The 22,075-nt window shown below is 49.7% G+C and overlaps 2 protein-coding genes across 4 annotated transcripts; both read right to left on the bottom strand.

Moving 5' to 3' along the window:
* Positions 1 to 4,432: 4,432 nt before the first annotated feature.
* LOC137856326 (sulfotransferase 1B1) lies at positions 4,433 to 6,993 on the bottom strand. 3 transcript variants are annotated; one of them, XM_068681599.1, is made up of 8 exons: positions 6,873 to 6,993; positions 5,892 to 6,040; positions 5,596 to 5,724; positions 5,380 to 5,477; positions 5,140 to 5,266; positions 4,961 to 5,055; positions 4,707 to 4,887; positions 4,433 to 4,631 (listed from the first exon to the last, which is right to left on the bottom strand). In XM_068681599.1, exons 2-8 carry the CDS (start codon positions 6,037 to 6,039, stop codon positions 4,519 to 4,521), a joined length of 891 nt encoding a protein of 296 aa, XP_068537700.1. In that variant the 5' UTR covers position 6,040; positions 6,873 to 6,993; the 3' UTR covers positions 4,433 to 4,518. The 3 variants fall into 3 exon arrangements, with proteins under 3 accessions (XP_068537700.1, XP_068537699.1, XP_068537698.1); XM_068681598.1 differs by lacking the exon at positions 6,873 to 6,993 and adding an exon at positions 6,624 to 6,737; XM_068681597.1 differs by lacking the exon at positions 6,873 to 6,993 and adding an exon at positions 6,592 to 6,731.
* A 646-nt stretch (positions 6,994 to 7,639) lies between these two features.
* LOC137856327 (sulfotransferase 1 family member D1-like) lies at positions 7,640 to 9,325 on the bottom strand. The gene is made up of 7 exons (XM_068681600.1): positions 9,106 to 9,325; positions 8,907 to 9,032; positions 8,712 to 8,809; positions 8,487 to 8,613; positions 8,297 to 8,391; positions 8,002 to 8,182; positions 7,640 to 7,892 (listed from the first exon to the last, which is right to left on the bottom strand). Exons 1-7 carry the CDS (start codon positions 9,248 to 9,250, stop codon positions 7,780 to 7,782), a joined length of 885 nt encoding a protein of 294 aa, XP_068537701.1. The 5' UTR covers positions 9,251 to 9,325; the 3' UTR covers positions 7,640 to 7,779.
* Between the last annotated feature and the right edge of the window lie 12,750 nt (positions 9,326 to 22,075).

The following is a 22,075-nucleotide window of genomic DNA, read 5'->3' as shown; positions in this document are numbered from 1 at the left end:
TTAGAGGATGAAATCCAGAAAACAAAAGTGGGCTGAAGAAAGTGGATGGTGTCATGTGTCTGCATTTCGCACATCTAGCGTTACCAACAGAACTGGTGCCGCCTCCAGGTCTTTCATAGCTGTAGGTTACTCAAGGATAATGGTGTAAAAGTTAGGGAATCCAGCCTAGTGCTTTCCATACACAGGTACGCAGGCATCTTCCACATTTTCCTGAATGTGGGTTTCAACTGGGCTTGGCAGCCCTGTTGTTTCCAGGAAGCCCTGATGGCCACCAGCACCTCGAAACTTCAGTGCTGGAGCATAACAGAGAGGATTTTGCCCTGCCAAGCACCAAAGGACAGCAGTTTTCCTTTCCCTTATTTCAAGAGAGCAGCTTCAGGACTGAAGGGGGGACTTGAAAGTCCTGAGTTGTAAAAGACTAGCATTTGGGGTAGGGGCAATGTCTGGGTGGGGAAGGTTGAGGTGTCTAATTTGTAGGTTGGCCCATCCTCAAGTGCAGGCAGAAGCGTGTGGGCTAAGAAATTTGTGGAGGCACATGCTCAGGCTCAGTAGAACAACTACCCCCTTGTAAGCCCCAAGTGTCACAGGGAAACTCCAGCAAAAGGGAATGTGCTGGCATCCGTGCCATAACCAGACTTCTCAGCCAGCTGGTGTCTTTAGCTCAGCCCTCTACTCTGCTGCGAGAGGACAAAAATGTTGTCGTGCATACAGTATTTCACTTTTTCTCAGTTTAATTACAGATCTTAATCTCTGCACCAGTCTTTGGATGCTACAGGTCCACGTTTGCGTGTAAATGTGTAGATGCCGGGGTGGCTCATGCCATGGCCGTTTCCACTCTGCAAGGGAGAAAGAAAAAAGAATGAGAAAGGATCCAGGACAAGCCTTGTGCACATTTTCAATGAGCTTGCTAAGTCTCACGAGGCACTATCAGCCCTCCCACAGGACAGCCAAACACTGTGGGGACCCCAAATCTGCAAACGCAGGTGATGTAGGCGGGACAGGAGCCATCTGGTGGCTCACCAGAGAAGAATGAGCAGTCGTACTCACCCTCCTGCCTTCTCGAGTGTGCTCACTCCCAGTCCTTCACCAGGGCTTTCCCTGGGCAAGGTGAGCTCAAAGGTGACTTATTGTAGTGGCTGAAGTTTGGACCCAGCAGGGAGTTGGCCTGGCCCACAGAGGAGCTGGGCAAAGACCAGGCTGTCCTGGGTCCTGCCAAATGGCTGGGCAGCAGCTCTGTCATTGAGCCAGGCAGGAATTCATTCATGTGTCATAACACGTGCAATTACATTAAATAAAAAAAAAAAAAACAATTAATGTCTGTTTACAGCTCCACAGGGAAATGAAACCAAACTTGTGATTCCTGTTAGGTTTTCACCAAATCCCCCGCTCGTACCTAACCTTGATGCTGTACCACATCTCCCTGCAGGCTGGCTGTTCTGAAAAAGAACTGCAGAAGCGGAGGAAAGCCATCCTCGGGCAGGGGGAATTAAAACAGGACTCGTGTTTTCTGCTTACATGGGTGCGGCGTGCTCACAGGGCTAGGCCAGCTTCACGTCCCGCCGGAGCGCTGTTTGGCTGCGGGGCAGCGGCAGGTGCTGGCACGAGGTCTGCACCTGGGCCTCGGTGCACAAGCGGTACGCACGCCACTTGTTCCCCGGGGGTATTTTCACGTATGATGTCTGTGCCGCGGCTTCGATGTAAACGGGCCTCTTCCTTGCTGGCGTGGCCTGTGACGACAGCTCCTTTTGCGTTTCGGAGGGTGGGGAGAGCGGGGATTGCTGCCCATCTGCTTGTACGGCGGGCTCGGGGTCCAGGGTTTGTGTTCCCTTCGTCTCCTGCATTGAAGACACGGGGTGACCTTGGTCATACAAACGGCCAGCAGCGAGGTTTTCACCATCACTTTGGCAGACTGCTTCGGCAGCTCTTGGCCAGGCTCCAGGAAAACCTCTTGCTGCTCTCCAGGCCGTACAGCGCCTGCAGCTTGGCACGGGCAAGCAGCGTGAAGAGAGGCACCGTGTTCATACAGAACGATGCAAAGTCCCGGTTTTACGAGGGTTTTTATGAAGGTTTTTACAAGGGTGGTTATGGGAAAGGTTTGTTCCCCCCGTGGGGGTGTGTTGGCCGGTGCTCTGCAGCACACGGGGCTTTGCAGCCCACCTCTGCCTGAAACTCTCCTTGGCTGCTGTCCTATTCCACTGCTGCACTTTGAGGCCAGCACAAAAGATAAAAATTAAAAAATAAAAATCTCATTGATAGTGGTGAACAAAAACAGTTTTTGAAGCCTTTTGCACCCTTTGCATTTTGCAGGAGCCGCTGGCTGCGTGTGAAGAGTGTCATTAGAGGGTCATCCAGCAGACCACAGCTGCGTCAGGAGCAAAACCATGCCTATGGGCTGGCAGGGAAACGCACGAGCCAAAGGAAGCAAGAGTGTGTGTGTGTGGGGGGGGATGTTGGAAAGCCCAGCTTTGTATCAAAGTAGGTGTGCAAAAGGTTCGGGGAGGGAGGAAAATGCCCTGAACAAATAAAAACCAAGTCATTCATGTGCGTGGAGGAGCAGTCTTTGGTGCCGTGAGGGTGCGGGGTGGAAGCAGCAGGAGCTGGAACAAGCGGAAATTCCTGCAGACTGATGTTGGGATGAGGAGGGGCTAGAAAAAGAATTGCCAGAGGCAATCTGTTGTCTGAATAGATGCCTTCAGCCCAAAAATACACGGCCGGGGGTAGATGGCATTAGGGAAGTCCGTGGAGCCATGAAAGGATGGGGGGAGACGAATGTGGACAAATGGCTGGTGGTGTCTCAGTGCGAGAAACAAGGGACAGAAGGAAAATAAAAGGAAAATAACAAAATCTGCAACAAAACCCGCATGCTGTGGGGAAAAGCAACTCCCCAGAGGAGGTACGAGGTGCCATGGGATGTGGTGGAGGTCACCAGAGCTCAGGGGGGGATGATGCAGGTCTGGAGAGGACACAAGCACGGAGTGACCAGGCACGGAGAAGCCACGTCTGGCTGGGGAGCCCCTTCCCATGCGCCAGGGGATGGGGCCACGGGTGCAGGTATCTCCACACCCTCCCCTGTGGTTACCTGGATCACTTCGTCCATCTTCTCTTTCAAACCCTCTGGCTCTTCATTGATTGTAATCAAACTGCAAGGCAAGAGGGGACAGGGAAGGCAAGAGGAATTGGACTCAATTGTTTTTATGGGTCCCTTCCAACTCAGGATAATCTGTGATTCTGTGACAGGGGGGCTCAGGGCCTGCTGCCTCCTCGCTGGACGAAGCAACACAGCCCAGGGGTGCCCGCAAGCAGCATTGGGGAAGACAGAAGCTTTCAGCACCTGAGGGAGAAGGAGGAACCTTTTGCAATCATTTTGCTATAGCTTATAGCAGCATTTCTTCCAAGGGGGGAGCGCGGCTCTGTAAACACCGCAACACCCACCTCCTTCTGCTGGATTTGTGGTGGACAGCTGCTAATCTCAAGGAATTTGCTGAAAAATGGAGCTAAAAGCAGTGGTATGCGGGGCTGTAACCCAGTTTTGCAGCCCATTTCCCCAGCCAGCTGCCAGCCCCATCCCTGGAGCACAGCGGAGTGATTTCCCATCCAAAGGTCATTTTTTGACCTCTCAGACTATTCTGCTTCTATCTCAGGAATGGCACCTTCAGGGACACTCCCTGCCTGCATGCAGCACATATTTCCTCCAGGTCACCCCTTCGTGGCAGCACTGCCTCGTGCCTGCGAGCCCTGTTATTTTTCAGCGCGGGGAGCCCTGCGGTGCGGCAGGGGGGTCCCGCTCCTTCCCCCCTCCCCAGCACCCCCATACCTGGTGGTGGAGTCGGTGTTGGGTTTCTGGTGGCAGCAGGAGAGTATCCAGGACCCTGACAGCAGAACAGCACAAAGTGACCTCCAGAATCCTCCCTTTGTTATCACCACTCTGGCGGGGGTCAGTGGGGTGAAGGATGGGACCCCAGCCCTCTCCCAGCTCCCCAGGGCCACTTTTGCCCACGTCCCACTCACCTTGGCTCTCCCTCATGGTGCAGCCACCGGTGGCAGGGTGGCAACGGCCCTGGCCTGCTCCCTGCCCAGGTGTAAACTCAGCAGGGCCTTTTCTGATGCCTGCTGATGCAATTATGAGGTCGGAGGCAGCGGGTATGGGACCCCCTGCATGCAGAGAGATGGCACAGACGTGCACGGGGGCCGCGAAACAGATTTATTGCCTCGTGCTGGAGACAGCCCTGGGTGGGACCTGGCGCTTAGGGATGTGGTTTAGTGGGTGACATTGGTAGCAGATGATCTCAGCGGTTTCTCCAACCTTAATGAATCTGTGATTCCTCCCCAAGAAAGCCACGTGGGCGCTGTCAGATTTGTGTGCCGGAGGGCGACCTGCGGCGCGGCGGGGGCTCCTTGAGGCACTGCGGCAGATTTCACACAGACGAGCGTGTGGGGAAAGGCAGGAGGCAAACTTTTATTTTCGTAAAAGCAGAAACCTGGGGGAAGTCTACAGGGCCAGGGTGGCTGGGGTGGGCCTCAGATGCATGTGCGGAAGCGCAGGTCGGTGCCCGCCATCCTCTGTGCGTAGAGCTGGTCGAAGCGCGCGCTCTGGGCCACGGTGAAGTGGTTCTTCCAGTCACCAGTGATACCTGGGGGGCAAGAGGGGGCTGAGCAGGGCCCAGAGGGCCGGCGGCATGCTGGGGGGGGCCCCAGAGCCCGCTCACCTTTGCGCATGAAGGGGGAGATGCCCTGGTCCATGAGGTTGGAGGGCACCACCCGGTAGTTGGTGCTGAAGTTGTCCCGCATGGCCTCGAAGGACGTGTGCTGGGCGACCGCCTCCAGTGCTGCCTCCGACAGCTCCTTCCCCAGGAACTGGGCCACCTTGGTGATCTCCCGGCGGGGGTCCTGGGCGCAGAGGCTGGCATTCAGCCCCGGCGCCCCCAAGCCCTTAGCCCCACCACCAGCACCGTCCCCTCACCTCCTTCATGTCCTCGTAGAAGAGGTAGAGGATGGGGTGCTCCCTCCGGCGCTCCCAGTAGCCCCTCACGTGGTCGAACCAGGAGCCGTAGGCCACTGCACGGGGAGAGTGGCCATGGGGATCGGCAGGTCACGGCACCCTCAGGGTCCTCACGTGCACCCACGGGTGTCCCAGCCCACCTCTGCCTGCCATGAACTCCTCCAGGTACTGGTCCCACGTCCCCGGGTGAGGGTGCAGGTTGTTCATCAGGTCGAAGTGGTAGTAGGAGACGGCCACATCCTTGGCGTTACGCCCCACGTAGATCATCTGTGGAGAGGCCCGTGTCGGTGATGTGTGCTGATTTGCAGGGTTCTGGTGGGGGTAGCCATACCCGTATCCCTTCTGGGTCCCTCCTGGCACGTTCCCTCCAGCCCTATTACCTTGCAGCCCTTCTCCCAGAAGGATTTGGGTAAGATATCAGCCGGGATGTGGGTCTTGATAATGCGAGGGGATGGCATGCCCTCCAGCTGCTCCGTGCCTACAAAAAGCGCTTCCACTACCAGCAGGGTGCACCCCAAAAGCCCAGTCTGCCCCATCCTTGTTGGCCAGGCTGGCCCCCGAGCCTTGGGGCACCCACTGCCCACCCACCCCGCTACCTGCCAGCATCTGCCCGGGGGCAGCAAACTCCAGCATGGGCACCCGGTTGACGATGACGTCCCGCTTGCATTTTTCGGGGTCGCCGCCTTGCAGGATCATGTCCACGATCTCGCTGACCCAGGTGGTGCCTGGTGAGGAGCAGCCCGCTGTCCCGCTGCTGCTGTCCCCTCCTGAACCCAATCGCAGGCACCGCAGCACCTTCTGGCCACCCCCCAAATTCCAGCTCGGGTAGTCGTGGGTTAGTGCCCCCCACTTCCCGCACATGGCCCCTCTCTCCTGTGCCGGGGCCGCTCACCGGATTTGGGGAAGGTGACCACCACAATGTCTTCAGGGCGGCTCTGGAACTTGTCCACCTGCTCCCAGTTCTGGGTGAAGGCGTAGACCATAGGGATGCCGTGCACCGTGCCCCAGGGCTGGCGTATGTAGGTGTCCATCGTGGCCATCCTGGTGGGGACAGGGGGGTACACAGAGGGCCAGCTGGTGGGGCTGTCTTCATAGGGCCACCTCCATGGGGCCACAGCCAGCCCTAGGGAGCTGGGGAGCTCCCAGAGCTGCTGCTGGGACCCAGCACTGGGTCTTGGGGTGCTTGCCCAGACACCCCTGGCGTTTCAGAGCCTGCTCTGTGGGGTGCCAGGAGGGGAAAAAGTCTGTCCTGCCTGGTGCCAGCTTGGGCTCTTGGGGCGGCAGGAGGGAGCTTCGAGGAAAACAAGGTGCTGCCAAAGGGCAAAGGGCAAATCCTTTCTCTTGGTGCTACTGGGGCGGTGGCGGGACTCACTGACACAGCCGGCAAAGCAAAGCCCTGTGCCCATCCCCAGACCCCTTGGGCTTTTGTGGAGGATCCCAGCCTTGTTCTTCAGAGCCAGCAGGGACCACCGACCCGCGCCCCTGTGCCGAGCTGCCGTAGTGGGGATCGACCAGCAGCCATCTCACCCCTGTGCCCTGTAGCTGGTGAAGAAACCAGCCCCCCCTGGACCCCCCCAGTATCCAGGCCTTGCCTTTCGGAGGCTGGCGGGGGGCTCCCTGTTACCTGTTGCTGGGCGCCGTGGGGAGCGGGGAGCACCGTGCCCGTGCCCGCAGACAGCGGGGTGTTTATTTTTCCCCTCCCCGCGTGGAAGATGGAGGCGCGGGGAGGTGCCTGGGGATGGGGACGTCACCGGGGGTGGGAGAGGGTGCTCCAGGGTGGGGAGGAGGAACAAGGGGGGCAAGGCGAGTGCCTGTGATGAGCGGTGCTGTGCTCAGCACCCCCTCCCAGGCAGGGGTGGGCTGGGGGTGTCACCTGCGTGCGGCTCGCTGGTGGGACGCAGGGCTCAGGCTCGGGACCCCGAAGGCGGGTCCAAAGTCTGCAGGGTTGCAAAAGAGCAGCGCCTGCTGCAGCCAGCATGCTGCTGGGAAAAGGGTTTAAGGGAGACGTGCTGGGGGGAGTGCGGGACAAACCAGCCCCAGGGCACTGCCTGTGCACAAACGTCGCTAGTTTGGACACTCATAAACCAAAGCTGGAAATGGGGCATAACAGGGGGATTTGGGTCCCAGGAGCAAATCCCTGATGCCGGTGGGCCAGGTTGTCCCAGTGGTGCCTGAGCAAGAGCCTGGTGCAGCTGTGTGGGAGAAGGGACATCCCCCATGTCACCGTGCCAGCGGGGCCAGCACCAGTGCCAGGCAGGAGGTGTTTCCCCTTGCCTTTGCCCTGCAACACCCATGCTGGTGCAACGGTGATGGAAATTTCTGCCTGCTCTGCAAAGCAATCTGCAGCAATTTGGAGCCATAAACATGCCTGGGCACGGAGTCAGCCTCGTGCAGTGAGCACCCTCACTTGCTTTGGGGTTTTTCCACTCCTAGGACGGTCCTTGCTCCTGCTGGAACTGCTCTTTGCTTTCTAGGAGTGAGCTGAGCCAGCTCCATGTGTCTGGGGCTGAAAGTGATGCTTTGGAGTATGGGGTCCCTGCAGCAAGCATCTCCGTGTGCCTGCAGGCGTCTTGAGGCACCAAGAACACGCGTCGGGGGCTGCCCTTGCCCTTCATTGCAGACGTACATGTATGATCACCCTCTGGCTATTGCAATTTATTATGGGAAGAAAAATGCCCGGCGAGCTCCGGGCTGCAGGAATCCGGTGCTGGCTCCCCATCAGGGCAGGGGGAGCCCTGGGAAGCACTGGGGGCAGGCAGTGCCCCGGGGGTGGGCGCCCCTCACACCTCCATCTGGAAGCAGAGGTCTGAGCCCGCCATGTGCTGCTGGTAGTGCCGGTCAAAGCGCTCGTTCTGCGCCACGGTGAAGTGGTTCTTCCAGTCGCCGGAGATGCCTTTAGGGGTAGGGAGGTGAGAAAGCACGTGGGGCAAAATCTGGCCCCCAAAAACATCTGCAGTCTGGGCCTGGGACTCACCCTCCCAGGACCGCCGGCTGAAACCTACCTTTCCGCATGAAGGGGGAGAGGCTGTGGTCCATCAGCGAGGAGGGCATGGTCTCGTAGTTAGCGGCGGGGTTCTTCTTCATCTCCTGGAAGGAGGTGTGGTGGAGGATCCTCGCCACTGTCTCCTCCGCCACCTCCTTGCCCAGGAACTGCAAGATCTTCTGCACCTCACGCTGCGGGTCCTGTGGGGTGGCAGGGGCAGGGGTGCTCAGTGCTGGTGCTCCCCCTAGAAATAGGGGGGAGGGGGGGGAACAGCCAGGGCAGGTGCAGGCACCCCTCTCTCCAGCCCACCTCACCTTCTTCATGTCCTCGTAGAAGAGGTAGAGGAGCTGTTTCTCCTGCCTCTTCTCCCACCAGCCCCTCACATGCTCATACCAGGACCCGTAGGCCACTGTGGGATGGGGGTTGGGTTAGCCGAAAAGCAGCAAGGAGGAGGATGCCCTCCCCAGCAGCATTTTGGAGCGAGCCCAAGCATGCAGCCCCCACCTTTTCCATTCATGAAGGCCTCCAGGAATTCAGCCAGCGTGCCAGGGTCTGGGTGAATTTTGGCCATCTGGTAGAAGTAGTAGTAGGAGATAACGACGTCCTTGGCGTTGCGGGCCATGTAGATTACCTGGGGACAACCGAGGCTGTGGCTGAGGGAAGAGAAACAGTGCCCTCTCCCTACTGCCCCACTGGGGAGAGAGGTGAGGGGCAGCCCCACAGCATTACCTTGCAGCCCTTCTCCTGGAAGGAGGCTGGGAGGAGCTGGACTGGCAGGTGGGTCTTCACCAGCCGTGGGGATGGGGTTTTCTCCAGCAGCTCGATGCCTGCAGGAGGGGAGCTCAGTGGGATGTGCCCCCTGCTCTGACACCCCCACCCATGCCCCAGCTCGACCCCTTTCCCCCACAGCCCTCGGCCACTCACCGCTTGGTATCTTGGGGGCATTCATCTCCAGGAAGGGCACGCGGTTGAAGATGGCATCCCGCCGGCACTTCTCCACGTCGCCGTCATGGTAGATCATGTCCAGGATCTCGCTCAGCCACGTCGTGCCTGTGGCACAGGGCAGTGTCACAGGGGCTGGAGGTGCCCCGGCAGCATCCCAAACCCCCCTAGGTCCACTCACCCGACTTGGGGTAGGTGGCGATCAGCAGGTCGTCAGGCCGGGCTTGGAAAGCCTCCACCTGCGGCCAGCCCTCTATGAAGGACTTGTACAAAGGGATGCCGTGGAGGCTTCCCAGCTCCTCCCTGCACACCTCGTCTACCCCCATCGCTGGCAGCGTGTCCCCACGGCACAGACGCTCTTCTGTGTCTGCGCTCAGGGGAGGGCAAAGTCCACCCTGAATCACGTGCAGCCCCCCCGGGGCGGTGAGATTTTCCTCGCCCGGCCCCCAGCTCGGCTTCCTTCCGCTGTGAAAGTATGGGTGGCACGGACTGCAGGCGCTGGGGATGTTTGGAGAGAGACGGGCTCGAGCCAGGAGAGGAAACGCCTGTTTGCTGGACTGCAACTCACAGCCTTGTTTTTTGGCTCCTTCTGTCCGCTGACAGCTCAATGGTGAGGCATGGCTTGGCTGGGGAGGGGAAGGAGGAAACTGGAGGCTGGTGGGTGACTCCGTGGGGTGCAGGGTGGTGGGATTTGGGAGCTGGGCACCAGCTCCAGCTGTGGAGATGCATTGGAGAAGACCCAGCCTCACCGCCCAGTGCTGCTTCAGCCTCGGCTCTAGCTGCTGAGGAGCCCCAGCCCCCCACATCGCTGCAGTCCCAGGGAGATGCAGCCAGTGAATGTTAAAGGCAGTCGTTTTAATATAAACCATGACAGCTGCACACAGAGTGAATACTGACTAGCTGGTTTGTATTTATTGATTTATTAGTTAGTAACGATTCGGTTATGCTATGTCTGGAATAGAGAGTGGAGCCTCGGAAGCGTTGTTTTGCCCGGAGGCTGTCTCAAACACTGAATTCAGCACGGTGCACGTCACCGTCCTCCATTTTGGGGATGATTAAAGCTGCACCAGTCCCGGTCCCCCAGCCACTGTGCTCTCTGGATCTTTTGTCAGGAGACCACTCAGCTCTCGGTGCTCCAGGACGTTTACGTGCTCCGGAACGTCTCCCACCTGTTCCAGAATCTCTTCTGCATTTTCCATAATGTCTTCTCCATCCTCCGGCACATCTCCTACATGTTCTCAGATGTCTTCTGCGTGCTCCAGGACATCTTCCACGTGCTACAGGACGTCCTCTACACGCTCCAGGGCATCTTCCACATGGTCTGGGACATCCTCTGCATATTTTGGGATGTCCTCTGCGTGCTCTGGGTCGTCATCCGTAGATTGCAGCAGCCTGAAGATGTGTCCCCTGGCCATGCCCTCCTGGGAAGGCGGCCACCCCAGTGGGACTGACGTGGAAGCTCCAGTGATAGTATCATGGAACAGCCTGGGTTGGAAAGGACCTCAAATATCATCTCATGCCAACCCCCCTACCAAAGGTTGGACAGTAGGTGATGGACAATCAAAATGTAGATTGCTTCATGCTTGAGGCTGAAACCTTTTGATATGATGCCATTTTGTTACATGGGAAGAAATGAACGTTCAGGAGAGAATGTTTCCTTCCCTTACTCTCTCTCCTCCACTTTCTTTTGTGCTCTCACTTTGCCTTTCAGAACCTCATTTATCATGTTTCTGGTCTTACCTAGAGAGACTTCTTAGAATAGTTCTTTCCTGGCAAACGTTTTCATGAGGGCCTTCTTAAAAATGAAAGCTCCTTTGTCACAGCGTTTGCTTGTCTGATGGCAACATAGCATGAAAACATGGCAACATACATGAAAGCTCTAGACCAGAAGAACCAAAATATTAAGGGTCAAAAAGCCCTGCAGGGCAGGGAGGATATTTTGAGTGTTTTTTTTTTTGCCCAGACTGGAATGAATGTTACACTCACAACTCCTTCCTTGGCAAGGGCAAAACCTGTCAGGATGCGTAAAGGAAAGATACTGTGTAGTAAAGAAGCAGGTTTTGCTTTCACTGGTGCTGCTTCGAAGATCAAAGACCTCAGGGTTTTTCCTTCTCCACCCTGTCCTCGCCCACTTGCCGGTTTATGGCTGGTTTTTGTTTCGTTTCTCGTGAGAGGGTGTGGCAAGCAGTGCTCACAACCAGCTGAGATACTGTCTTGAGGCATGCGAGACATCACAATCTGGGAAGCTCTGGCACCACTCCCTACACAGGAAATACTTTGGAAGAGTTTCTGGCTTTCTGAACAATAGAGATGGTTCAGGGCTCTTTGAAACTCAAGGATGCCCTGCCCTCCTCCCCCTGAGCCAGCCCTGGGAGCTAGGAGCTGTGTCCCCCCAGGCTGGGGGAGCAGGGCTCAGGCTGGTGTGCACCACCTAGGGATGGCTGCAGGCTGGCAGCTCCTCTTGCCTTCCTGCAGCATCCAATGCTGGGGACCTCTGGAGGAAGGAAGGAAAAAGAAACCACTTATCACAAAAAACAGTGACAAGGGCTAGTGCTCTCTCCTCAGCATCACAACTTTTTAACGGGCTTTTTCTCTGATGTGCTATGCAACACTGGGTGAAGCCAGGGATAGGAGAGTGGAGGCTTGTTAATCACTTTAAAAATAGATGTTGCTGAATGTCTTTGCTTACTACTGTGCAAATGAACCAAAACAAGGAGTCTTGGGGCCCCTCACAGAGGATGTTTCCTGACAGAAACGGGGAACCCGTCTCAAAAACCAGCTGAGACCGACCTTGTGGTTTGGACAAAAGCCAAGGAGCAGCTGAGTCTGTACAAAGGCAGGAGGTCAGCTAGTGGTGATGAAGAAGAGTTATCAGCCTTCATCCTCACGACCCCCCCGGCAACCACCACCAGAAGGCACTGCGCAAGCGCAGATGGGAGGAGTTTATGGAAATGGCTTCTTGGAGCTTATTTTAATATGAAGGAAGGATAGGTTATGCGTATGTATAGGCATATTGGGAAACTTCATGCATATGTAACTCTTTACTGCATATAACCAAAGCAAGTTGCCGGGTTGGGGTGCGCATGCCTTTGGAAACTACCCCACATACACCTGGTGCTGAAATAAACCACATACCTATTTTATAACTTATTTGCTTTGAGTTGTAGAGTTCTTTCACAAATCACGGGTTAAGGACATCTGCATCACATCTGCATGGCTAACACATGGGGTTTAGAGGGCACAAGACACTGGTACTGGCCTCACCTGGAGAAAGCAGGATGCAATGGGGAGGGCCCTGAACATTTCCATATGCTTTTTTTTTTTTTTTTTTTTTTGTAAATCCAAAGCTTTCAGACAAACGAAGGCCAATGGGATCCTGGCATGCATTAAAAGGAGCGTGGCCAGCAGTTCAAGGGAGGTGATCCTCCCCGTCTACTCTGCCCTGGTCAGGCCTCACCTGGAGTACTGTGTCCAGCGCATACCTATTTCTTGCTTGCATACCGCATTTTGCTTTCACACGTTCTAAATTGCTGTGCCTCAATAGCCTGCTCAGCTGTGCTCAACTGCTTGTATTGCTCTTTAAGCATTGTCTCTGAATATTTCTGCTGCAAATTATTATTGCTGCGGGAGTAAGGTGAGCTGTCTGTATTGTATCCTATTTCAGCATCGTTTAGAACTTCACAGTTGAAGCAAACTGTCAAGATCAGAAAAAATGTTTGTCACTCTCAAAGCACCCGAGGCAAAATCTGCAAGTTGCTTCCACACTCTCATCGTAACTTTGTCTTTGAAATATATACAAATGCTTTGCACTTGAAATCAGTAGATACCATTTCCCCCCGCCAAGTGAACACAACAGCTACACAGTACTTCCGTAGCTCCTCACTGCCCAATTCCAAGCACTGCAGTTTCTCAGAATGAAAATGCCAGCTCACCTCAGTCTGTCACACACTTCTTGTTTCTGTGCATATCTCAAAAAGCACATGCTGTCAGCACACAGCAGAAGCACTTGATCGCTTTATGACGTGCACTCAGAGCTTTAGGAACAGTACTATAATATTTAAAATGAATACTGTAGCACTCTTCTCTTTGCTCCTTTAGAAGTATATAAAGGTCATATTCCAACAAGATTGTGTTAGGAAGCTTATACAGTGTCTTTTGAACCTAATCCTTCAGTTTTCCAAAATATTTTAGGAGAACAATATTCCAGAATATGTCCCCAATACAATGTGTGTAGAGACAGAGAGGCTTACCTGACAAACATTTTTCTCCCCCCCAGCCTGCATTTGTATCAGAAAAGCCAGTGGGGAGGTAGGATTCAGCCATTATACCCTCTATTTTAAGATTCAAAAAAGCAGTATCATGTTTTGAACTACTTCAGGATTTTATTTTTGTATATTTTTATTTTTTTACCAGGTTAATAGCAAAATCTGATTTTCTAACTTGGTTAAGACATGTAAGCAGGTGTGACTAAAGCAAGAGGTGCTGGAACATAAGAAGAAAAGTGGTGAGGTGCTTGTGGGGAGGCAGCAACATCACTACAAACCGGACATTTTAAGAGATGTAGGGCACACTGTCAGCACCTTGAATTTAAATGTGTATTGCCATAAATTAAAGGCCCCATGTTTTTCCATGTTTCTGCTGTTAAAGGTCTTATGAGTCGAACAAAGCTCAATTTTACATCAGCTTTGAACTTTACCTGGGAAGCCTTATAGCTGCAAAACCCACAGTCAACAGAAGCTGTTAAGAACCACCTGGATGGTTCTGGACAGCATGGAGTGGAAGGGATTGCTCAGGGAACATCTGCAGACTGGCGAGACGTTGAGCTCTTTACTTACACAAACACATACGTACAAATACACATATGCATATTTCTCACTGCTTTTTCCAGGAAAAGAGTCACACTAACAGAACAGTCTTTACAATACTGTATGTACTATGTACTCTATCAGGGGACTGAGTTGGGATTTGATTCTTCAGTGGAGATGGATGTCAAGTAATCTTCAGAGCCCCCTACAAGTCATACTTTTTTCTCACCACTCTGCCATCTCTCCATCTCTAACAGCAACACCTATTAAGTCACGCATGGCAGCTGAGACAAAAACATACGTGCATTTTAAATATATACACATATGCGTGTATATATATACACAGTCTGTGTGTGTGTGTGTGTATATGGCACAGATTTGGCATAAACCTAAGCAATCATTCTGTTTAAACTAACTAGCTTTCCAACAGCAATGAAGAACTAAAGCCGTGAGTTTTGTGGCTGATAGTTGAATGACAAAAGGCAGCAAAAAGCTGTCAAGTAGATATCTTAGTCTGCTACCTTGTGTTGATTCTACTTTTCAGTCCACTGTGCCCTAACACACACAGGGTTTTTTATTTTTTTTTTTAATTTTATTATTATTTTATTTTATTTTATTTATCTACTTACCTTCTTCTCTCCTATTTAAGGGATTCACAGCATGACAGTTTACAAATAAACTTTTTTTCTTCTTTTTTTTTTTTTTTTGATTCATTGATGGCACTACACAACATTACACACAGATATTTTTAGTCAGATCTGTGTTGTAATAGTGACATCCACTGGCCAGTATAAACAGCATCAGGTTCTTTGATGAGTAAATACGGTAATTGATAGGGGCTTCACGTACCTAAACAGATTCACTTAGAATAGTGTAAATAAAACTGACTGTAAATTATCCAGAAATACATGAAATATTTGAGAGATTATGGTAGTGTACTACCATATATTTTACATTTCAGCCTAGTGTCCCCAGGTAAGGTTAAAAAATATAACTAAATCACATATTGCAGCAATAGAAATCTAGTCTGAAAAATAATCCGTGAAAATAATCCGTGAAAAATAATCCATGTAAAAAATAGTAATGATTAGAAGACACTTTTTATTCTGAACACATCTACTTTTTGGTCAGTCTAATAAAAAAAATGCAGAAATTCTCAGCATTTTAAAATTTAACTTAATTCTGGATATTTCAAAAAAGAGATTTATTTTTCACTAGGTCAAATTAATACCAGAGGTAAAGACAGTGTCCTAATGATATAATAGTACTAGCACAATAAGCAATGGCAAGAACAAATCACGCATGTGTTATAATGGAGTGAGGACCAGAGCCACCTCTTTAGAGATCAGCTGACACTTTAGGATTATGAGTTTGCCAGACATTTACCACCCTCCCAGAATGTCAGAATAGTAAAGTATTTGAGAAATCAGGTGAAATTTTGAGAAAAAACAAAGGATATAAATTAGTTTCCACTTTGCCCATAACTCATGAAACAATCGAATGGAAACAAATAAAAAGATGGCTGTGCATAAAAGCACTGTACACATGCATTCATCTTCTGAAGAAAATAATGGAAAAACAGAATAAACCTAGAAAAGTTAAGCTAAGAGTTAAGAAGAGTTGAGCTAAGAGTTAAGCTAAGTATTAAGCTAACTTCACAGGGGCAGGAAGAGCACAGCAAGGATGGCAATAACATACATCAGTTAATCGTGGTGTTGACGGATCATTCTGTAGGAAAGGGCTTGCAATGGGGAAACTTTACACTGCAGCAAAGAGCCTGTGCTAGCAGAAGAGAGCAGCAGATGAGAGTGGGAGGCAAATGAGGAATGGAGCTTGGGTAGCTGAACTTTACTCTGACCTTCGTTTGTATTCTTTTTTCAGTACTGGAGAAATAAAGTGTGCCAACCCATGGTAAAATATGGGGGGTAGAGGGAATGCTCACTGACGTCTAGCCTCAATAGCTGTTTGTTTCATATGACACACTTGTCATTTGGCCACCACTCACTGCTTTTGTCTGAGATGCAGATTTTGAGACTACACAGATGTGGCAGAGCTGGCAGGACAACACTGGCACAAACTTTCCTATCTGTAGGGGGGCTGGAAAAAAAGATATTAAAGGCCAAGTTTTTGAAGGAACTCTAATATTTCCTTCCAATGCCTTCATTGGCCTGGGCACTGTCCCACACCTGTACATTCAGCCCTACGTTTTCCTCTCCTTTTCCATGGTTATTAGTTTAACTGAGAAGCCATGAGTCTCATGATTAATGTTGTCCTAGAAAGCATAAGGAATAACTCAGAACAGCTCTCCCCAAATCTACTTCACACCAATTAAATATTTATGTGACCACAGGAGAAGGTATTTGATAGAGTGGGATTTCAGCTGGGTGAAAATTGTCACTATGATAAATATTTAATAATTTGTACAAACCAGTGCCTCTTGGAACAGTAAGAGAAAAGGAAACATCTGCTAGACAGAAGACACCTGGAATTCAGGAGGTTATCATCAGAGATATGTTTCCTTTCACCCTACTGCCATGAAACACCTCAAATAGCCTGGCTCTGTCTTCCTGAAGATCTCTTTACAGGTATTGGAAAACTGGTGTTCAATCCCTGAAAAGTTGTATTTTCTCCAGACTGAACAAGCCATGTTCCTCTGTTTCTCCTCACGGAGACAGTGCTCCAGCCTCTTGAGCATCTTGTTGTCCCTCTGCTAAATTTGCTTTGGTTTGTTGATGTCTGTTGTGAACCGGGAGACCTAAAACTGGATATTCTAGACTATGCTTTTATTGCAAGGGGTTATTTCTTCCTAGGTGCAGGACTTTTCATTTGTCAGGTATTACAGCACAGAAAACAGCTGTCTCAGGAAATCACACAGCAGACATAGGATTCCATTTCCAAAAAGATGGAAATAATAATAATATTATTAGATATTTTCTATGAGAGATCTCTTCCTAATTTTCCAGTTTTTGAAAAAGCAAGCTATTAAGATCAGCTGTTGTCTTTCATCTCCAAGACTGTGCCCTCACCAAATTAAAATTAAAACCTAAAAACATCTAGGGAACTGCAGGGGAAAAATATATTATTATTATATTATTAGTATTAAAAAATTATATATATATATCATTATCATCATCCATTTTACTTATTTTCTGGCATCTGTAGGATCTAAACATTATGTCAGCTGCTGAAGATATAGAACTACTTCCAGAGAAAAAAAGGCCACAAAATGAACTACATGCTGCTAGTATGTCTATATGCATTAGAAGATACAGCTAAATTAAGTTACCAGTACATTATATACAGCAATGCTATTCCTTTGATACTTATTTTCATAGTGTCTTATTTCTGATTCTGATACGGTCATTACTGGACTGACTCCAAGAAAGGACCATCCAGTGATAGGAATGGCATGGGCAGTTTTCTGGGTTATATGAGCCTGGGAATAGAGGAACAGCACAGTTTTGTTTTAGCAGACAAGTTTTGATTGGTTGCAATATTTCAGTGGCTTCCCTAAGTCGTTCATAGTGACCCAAACTTGAACCCAGGACTATGCCACAGCTGCTCTTCCCATCATGTTTTTTTTTTTTTTTTTTTTTTTTTTTTGTGTGTGTGTGTGTTGTTTTTTTTTAGTTTTATTGTGTGTTCAAAATTACAATACAATCAAAAACACACCCCACCTGCAGATAACAGCATCTGGTTTTCTACAATGCAGCACCAGTGGCTGTTTCTGATCTGAAAATAACTCTTCTCAGAACAGTGGAAAAAAAAATTAGAATAAAACAAGTAACAAATACTTTAGGAGCATGAGCTCAGATGGGGAGCTACCACCTATCAGAGCTTCCAGCTGATTCTAATACCTTCTTCTCTCTAATTACAGTCTCTGTTACCAGCCTTCCTTTTCATTTCAGCAGTCAGTCAAGCAGGTGAGCTTCCATCACCATGATGCAACTATTAGATACAGCATTTTGGGTACAGCTCATCAGCCTGCTATATATAGAAGCAAGCTCCATCAGGCTTACTTTGTTTGGTAGGTATTTTTAACTGTGGTTATTTTAGAGGGGACTGGCCCAGCTTAAGGTACATTTGTGTCTTTGGATGGTTTGTTTGTTAAGTTTTAAGAAGGAATGAAGTCCTGAATTGTTGTCTTATGCTGCTGGAGTATACTTAAGAAAATTAGACTGTGACATTATGTGCTTAGCATACGGATGTGTCCAGAGGAGTGGATGTCTTCTAGCTCTACAGGTTCCTGTGTTTTGTTTGTTTGCCTGTTTTTTGTGGCAATCTACTTGCTGAAAGGAGTAGAAACAATTGTGATAGTCTTGAAAGAAACCAAAAAAAAAAAAAAATAAGGTTTGTTAGCATTTATATTAATCTATGCGTTTCAGGTGGTTCAGCAGCTACTATTTTGTTTTAATGGAATTTGGACAGGCAACCTCTGAAAAATAGGAATGGGACTTATAACTATCATAGTTGAAGCTGTAGCATGCTTTGAGTGTCTTAGTGATAGAGAGATGTCTGTAACACATCACTTAATGGTGGCTGGAAATGATGTGTGTTCCTAAAATGCAGGGGACTAGGAAGACGTCCTCAATTATGATTTGGTAATTGAGGGAGATCCTGGCTTTTGTGTGTTTATGTTGACTTATGAGCATTTATTGTTGTTTGCATTGTGGTATTTCTAGACCTTAAGACATATAGACTTAAGAACATAGCAAAAGGTAGTCTTTACTGCAAGACTTAATTCAATGCAGCAGAGATGGAGTATGTTCTTCTGGAAAATGCTATGTGTCTTTTATGTTCTGTCTCAAGTGAATGAGCTGTTTTACAATACTGTAGTTTGTGAAGTTCCATTGTAGTTAGTGTTTCATGTAAATGCTAACCTACAGTAGAAGGAAGAAAATCCATTTTGCGCTGCAGTTTGACTATTTCATCCTTTCTACTGCATGGACCTTACTACCTGACCTTTGTCAGGCAGGACAATTTTGTAATGTGCAATAACCTGTCAGGGAAGGCTATGAATATCCTACTCCTTGAAAGGTTCTTGTCCAAATGCTGTTTAGAATAAACCAAACAGTTGAAAGACTAGTATCTAAGTAGCTTTTTAGTTGGTTTGCTTCCAATGTAAACAGTGATGACCAAAGTGATCATTCTGCAAGAGCAACAAAATTTTTTATTGTTCCTCTTGATGCATGAAATGCATGTCAAATTGTTTGAAAAGTGCAAGTTAGCTAGTAAAAGAAAGCAGTAATCATAGCAAAATCAAAAAAAAAAAAAAAAAAGGAACTAAGAAAGGGCATTGAAAAAAAAAATACATTTAATTGTATGTAATTACTTGATGCATGCTTTAACCAGAGGAAGAAAGGGAAAGGAGCATGCTAAATGGTTTTTGTAGGGCAGTTACACTAGATGATTTTTCCAAATGACTGAACTTGGTGTGAGTTTTGAATTAATAATAATAATAATGTCAGATGTTTCTAGCTGTTTTTGAAAATGTTTATAACTTTTCTTCACTGTAATTAGTTAAAATGCTTTACCCTGTCCTTCACACACATTCACACGTTTAACAAAGTTTACTTTCTTTTCTGGTTTGCAAGCCAATTATGTAGAATACAAGTCAAACAGAAACTGAAGCATCAAAACATGAGTAAAAAGGTAAAAAGCTTTGAGCCATGTGATGCTGTAGCTGTTTAAACATGCAAGTACTCTAAAAACTGAGCTGCTCAGATTAATGAGTTTTTGACATGCCAAGTTTGATATCTTTGAATTAATTACAGACTAGTTTAAAGTAAGGATGTGTGTATTGCAGAGGAAAGTGGAAGCAGCCTGTGAGCAGGTTTACTGGTGTGAATTCAAATGCTCTTGTGTCTCTATAAGTAATCACAGTTGATTGTGCTAAATAATTAATAAATTGAAGGTTACTTCCTATGGGAAAATGATTAAAGTGATGAATAGGATGTGAAGTTTAGAGATGGAATAACTTATTCTATTTTATAATCACTTTTTATAGTGGAGAAGTTCATGCAGATGTTTTCCTTTTTTGGGCTTAGGGTTAATGCAGGAAGACAATGCTACTGGTGACAAGCAAGTGAGTGTATTGGTACGACTGGGGTGAGGTGGGGGATTTGGATGTTCTGAGAAGTTGAGTGATTTTTCTTTTTATCTTGGCATCATCTGCTAAGCACCTCGTGCTTTTAAGGTGGTCAAGAAAATGCACAGTATTAATACTCAGTGAAATCTGAATGTAGATGACTTCTCTAAGCATGCATCTCGGTGTGCGCACCATCGGGAGATGTCACTGAGGACCACAGATAGCTATTTTGACTGGAACACTTGTAATTTACAACGCTCTTTTGTGTCTCTGAACTACTTTTAATCCAGAAAAAGTCTTAGACTTGTACTAAAGTTACATTCTAAAGGATATATTTACGTTCTGTTCTGAGGCTTTGTCGCGTTAAAGGGGTGTAGCTGATTAACCGTTACGGGCCCGGTTGGATTCAGAGTACTGAACCAGTCGGACATTCACCAAAACTGGGGGTCCGTTCGGACATTCACCAAAAACGTAATAACCACCTGGGGGTCCGCTCAGACATTCACCAACAATGCATTAACCGTCTGGGGGTCTGGTTAGATTCAGAACACTGAACTATCACGGATAACCACCCTCACCCTAGTTGCATTAATGAGAGCTATCACAATGCAATCAAGTATGGTTTATTACAGCAACAGATAATCAGGTTCTTTTGGATTGCCGGTGATAGTGACTATCTGCAAAAGCAAGCTAGTATGCATGAAATACACAGGTGCGGGTTCTAGGTGCGGGTTCTAGGTGCGGGTTCTAGGTGCGGGTTCTAGGTGCGGGTTCTAGGTGCGGGTTCTAGGTGCGGGTTCTAGGTGCGGGTTCTAGGTGCGGGTTCTAGGTGCGGGTTCTAGGTGCGGGTTCTAGGTGCGGGTTCTAGGTGCGGGTTCTAGGTGCGGGTTCTAGGTGCGGGTTCTAGGTGCGGGTTCTAGGTGCGGGTTCTAGGTGCGGGTTCTAGGTGCGGGTTCTAGGTGCGGGTTCTAGGTGCGGGTTCTAGGTGCGGGTTCTAGGTGCGGGTTCTAGGTGCGGGTTCTAGGTGCGGGTTCTAGGTGCGGGTTCTAGGTGCGGGTTCTAGGTGCGGGTTCTAGGTGCGGGTTCTAGGTGCGGGTTCTAGGTGCGGGTTCTAGGTGCGGGTTCTAGGTGCGGGTTCTAGGTGCGGGTTCTAGGTGCGGGTTCTAGGTGCGGGTTCTAGGTGCGGGTTCTAGGTGCGGGTTCTAGGTGCGGGTTCTAGGTGCGGGTTCTAGGTGCGGGTTCTAGGTGCGGGTTCTAGGTGCGGGTTCTAGGTGCGGGTTCTAGGTGCGGGTTCTAGGTGCGGGTTCTAGGTGCGGGTTCTAGGTGCGGGTTCTAGGTGCGGGTTCTAGGTGCGGGTTCTAGGTGCGGGTTCTAGGTGCGGGTTCTAGGTGCGGGTTCTAGGTGCGGGTTCTAGGTGCGGGTTCTAGGTGCGGGTTCTAGGTGCGGGTTCTAGGTGCGGGTTCTAGGTGCGGGTTCTAGGTGCGGGTTCTAGGTGCGGGTTCTAGGTGCGGGTTCTAGGTGCGGGTTCTAGGTGCGGGTTCTAGGTGCGGGTTCTAGGTGCGGGTTCTAGGTGCGGGTTCTAGGTGCGGGTTCTAGGTGCGGGTTCTAGGTGCGGGTTCTAGGTGCGGGTTCTAGGTGCGGGTTCTAGGTGCGGGTTCTAGGTGCGGGTTCTAGGTGCGGGTTCTAGGTGCGGGTTCTAGGTGCGGGTTCTAGGTGCGGGTTCTAGGTGCGGGTTCTAGGTGCGGGTTCTAGGTGCGGGTTCTAGGTGCGGGTTCTAGGTGCGGGTTCTAGGTGCGGGTTCTAGGTGCGGGTTCTAGGTGCGGGTTCTAGGTGCGGGTTCTAGGTGCGGGTTCTAGGTGCGGGTTCTAGGTGCACCTTTTCCTTAAAAGTGTGAATGTTAGTTTTATTTTCCTAGTTACTTCAGGCATTTACACCACAGGCTTTATCAAACCTGACTCTGGACAGCACTCTAGCAGCAGCAATGTTCAAAAAAAAAAGTTCAAAATACTGATGAACTTTTTAGCTGCCTTATGCTGAACTACCACTGTTGCAGACCCACAGAATGGTTTGGGTTGGAAGGGACCTAAAGGATGATGTAATTCCAACCCCCCTGCCAGGGGCAGGAACACGTCCCACCAGACCAGGATCCTCAAAGCCTCATCCAGCCTGGCCTTAAATACTTTGAGGGATGAGGCATCCACAGCTTCAGAGAAACCTGTTCCAGTGCCTCAGTGCCCTCTGAGTAAAGAACTTCTTCC

Source organism: Anas acuta, chromosome 4 (assembly GCF_963932015.1).
Source record: "Anas acuta chromosome 4, bAnaAcu1.1, whole genome shotgun sequence".
Lineage (NCBI taxonomy): Eukaryota > Metazoa > Chordata > Aves > Anseriformes > Anatidae > Anas > Anas acuta.
Note: the sequence above shows the minus strand (reverse complement) of the source record. Positions and strands in the feature narration are given on the sequence as shown.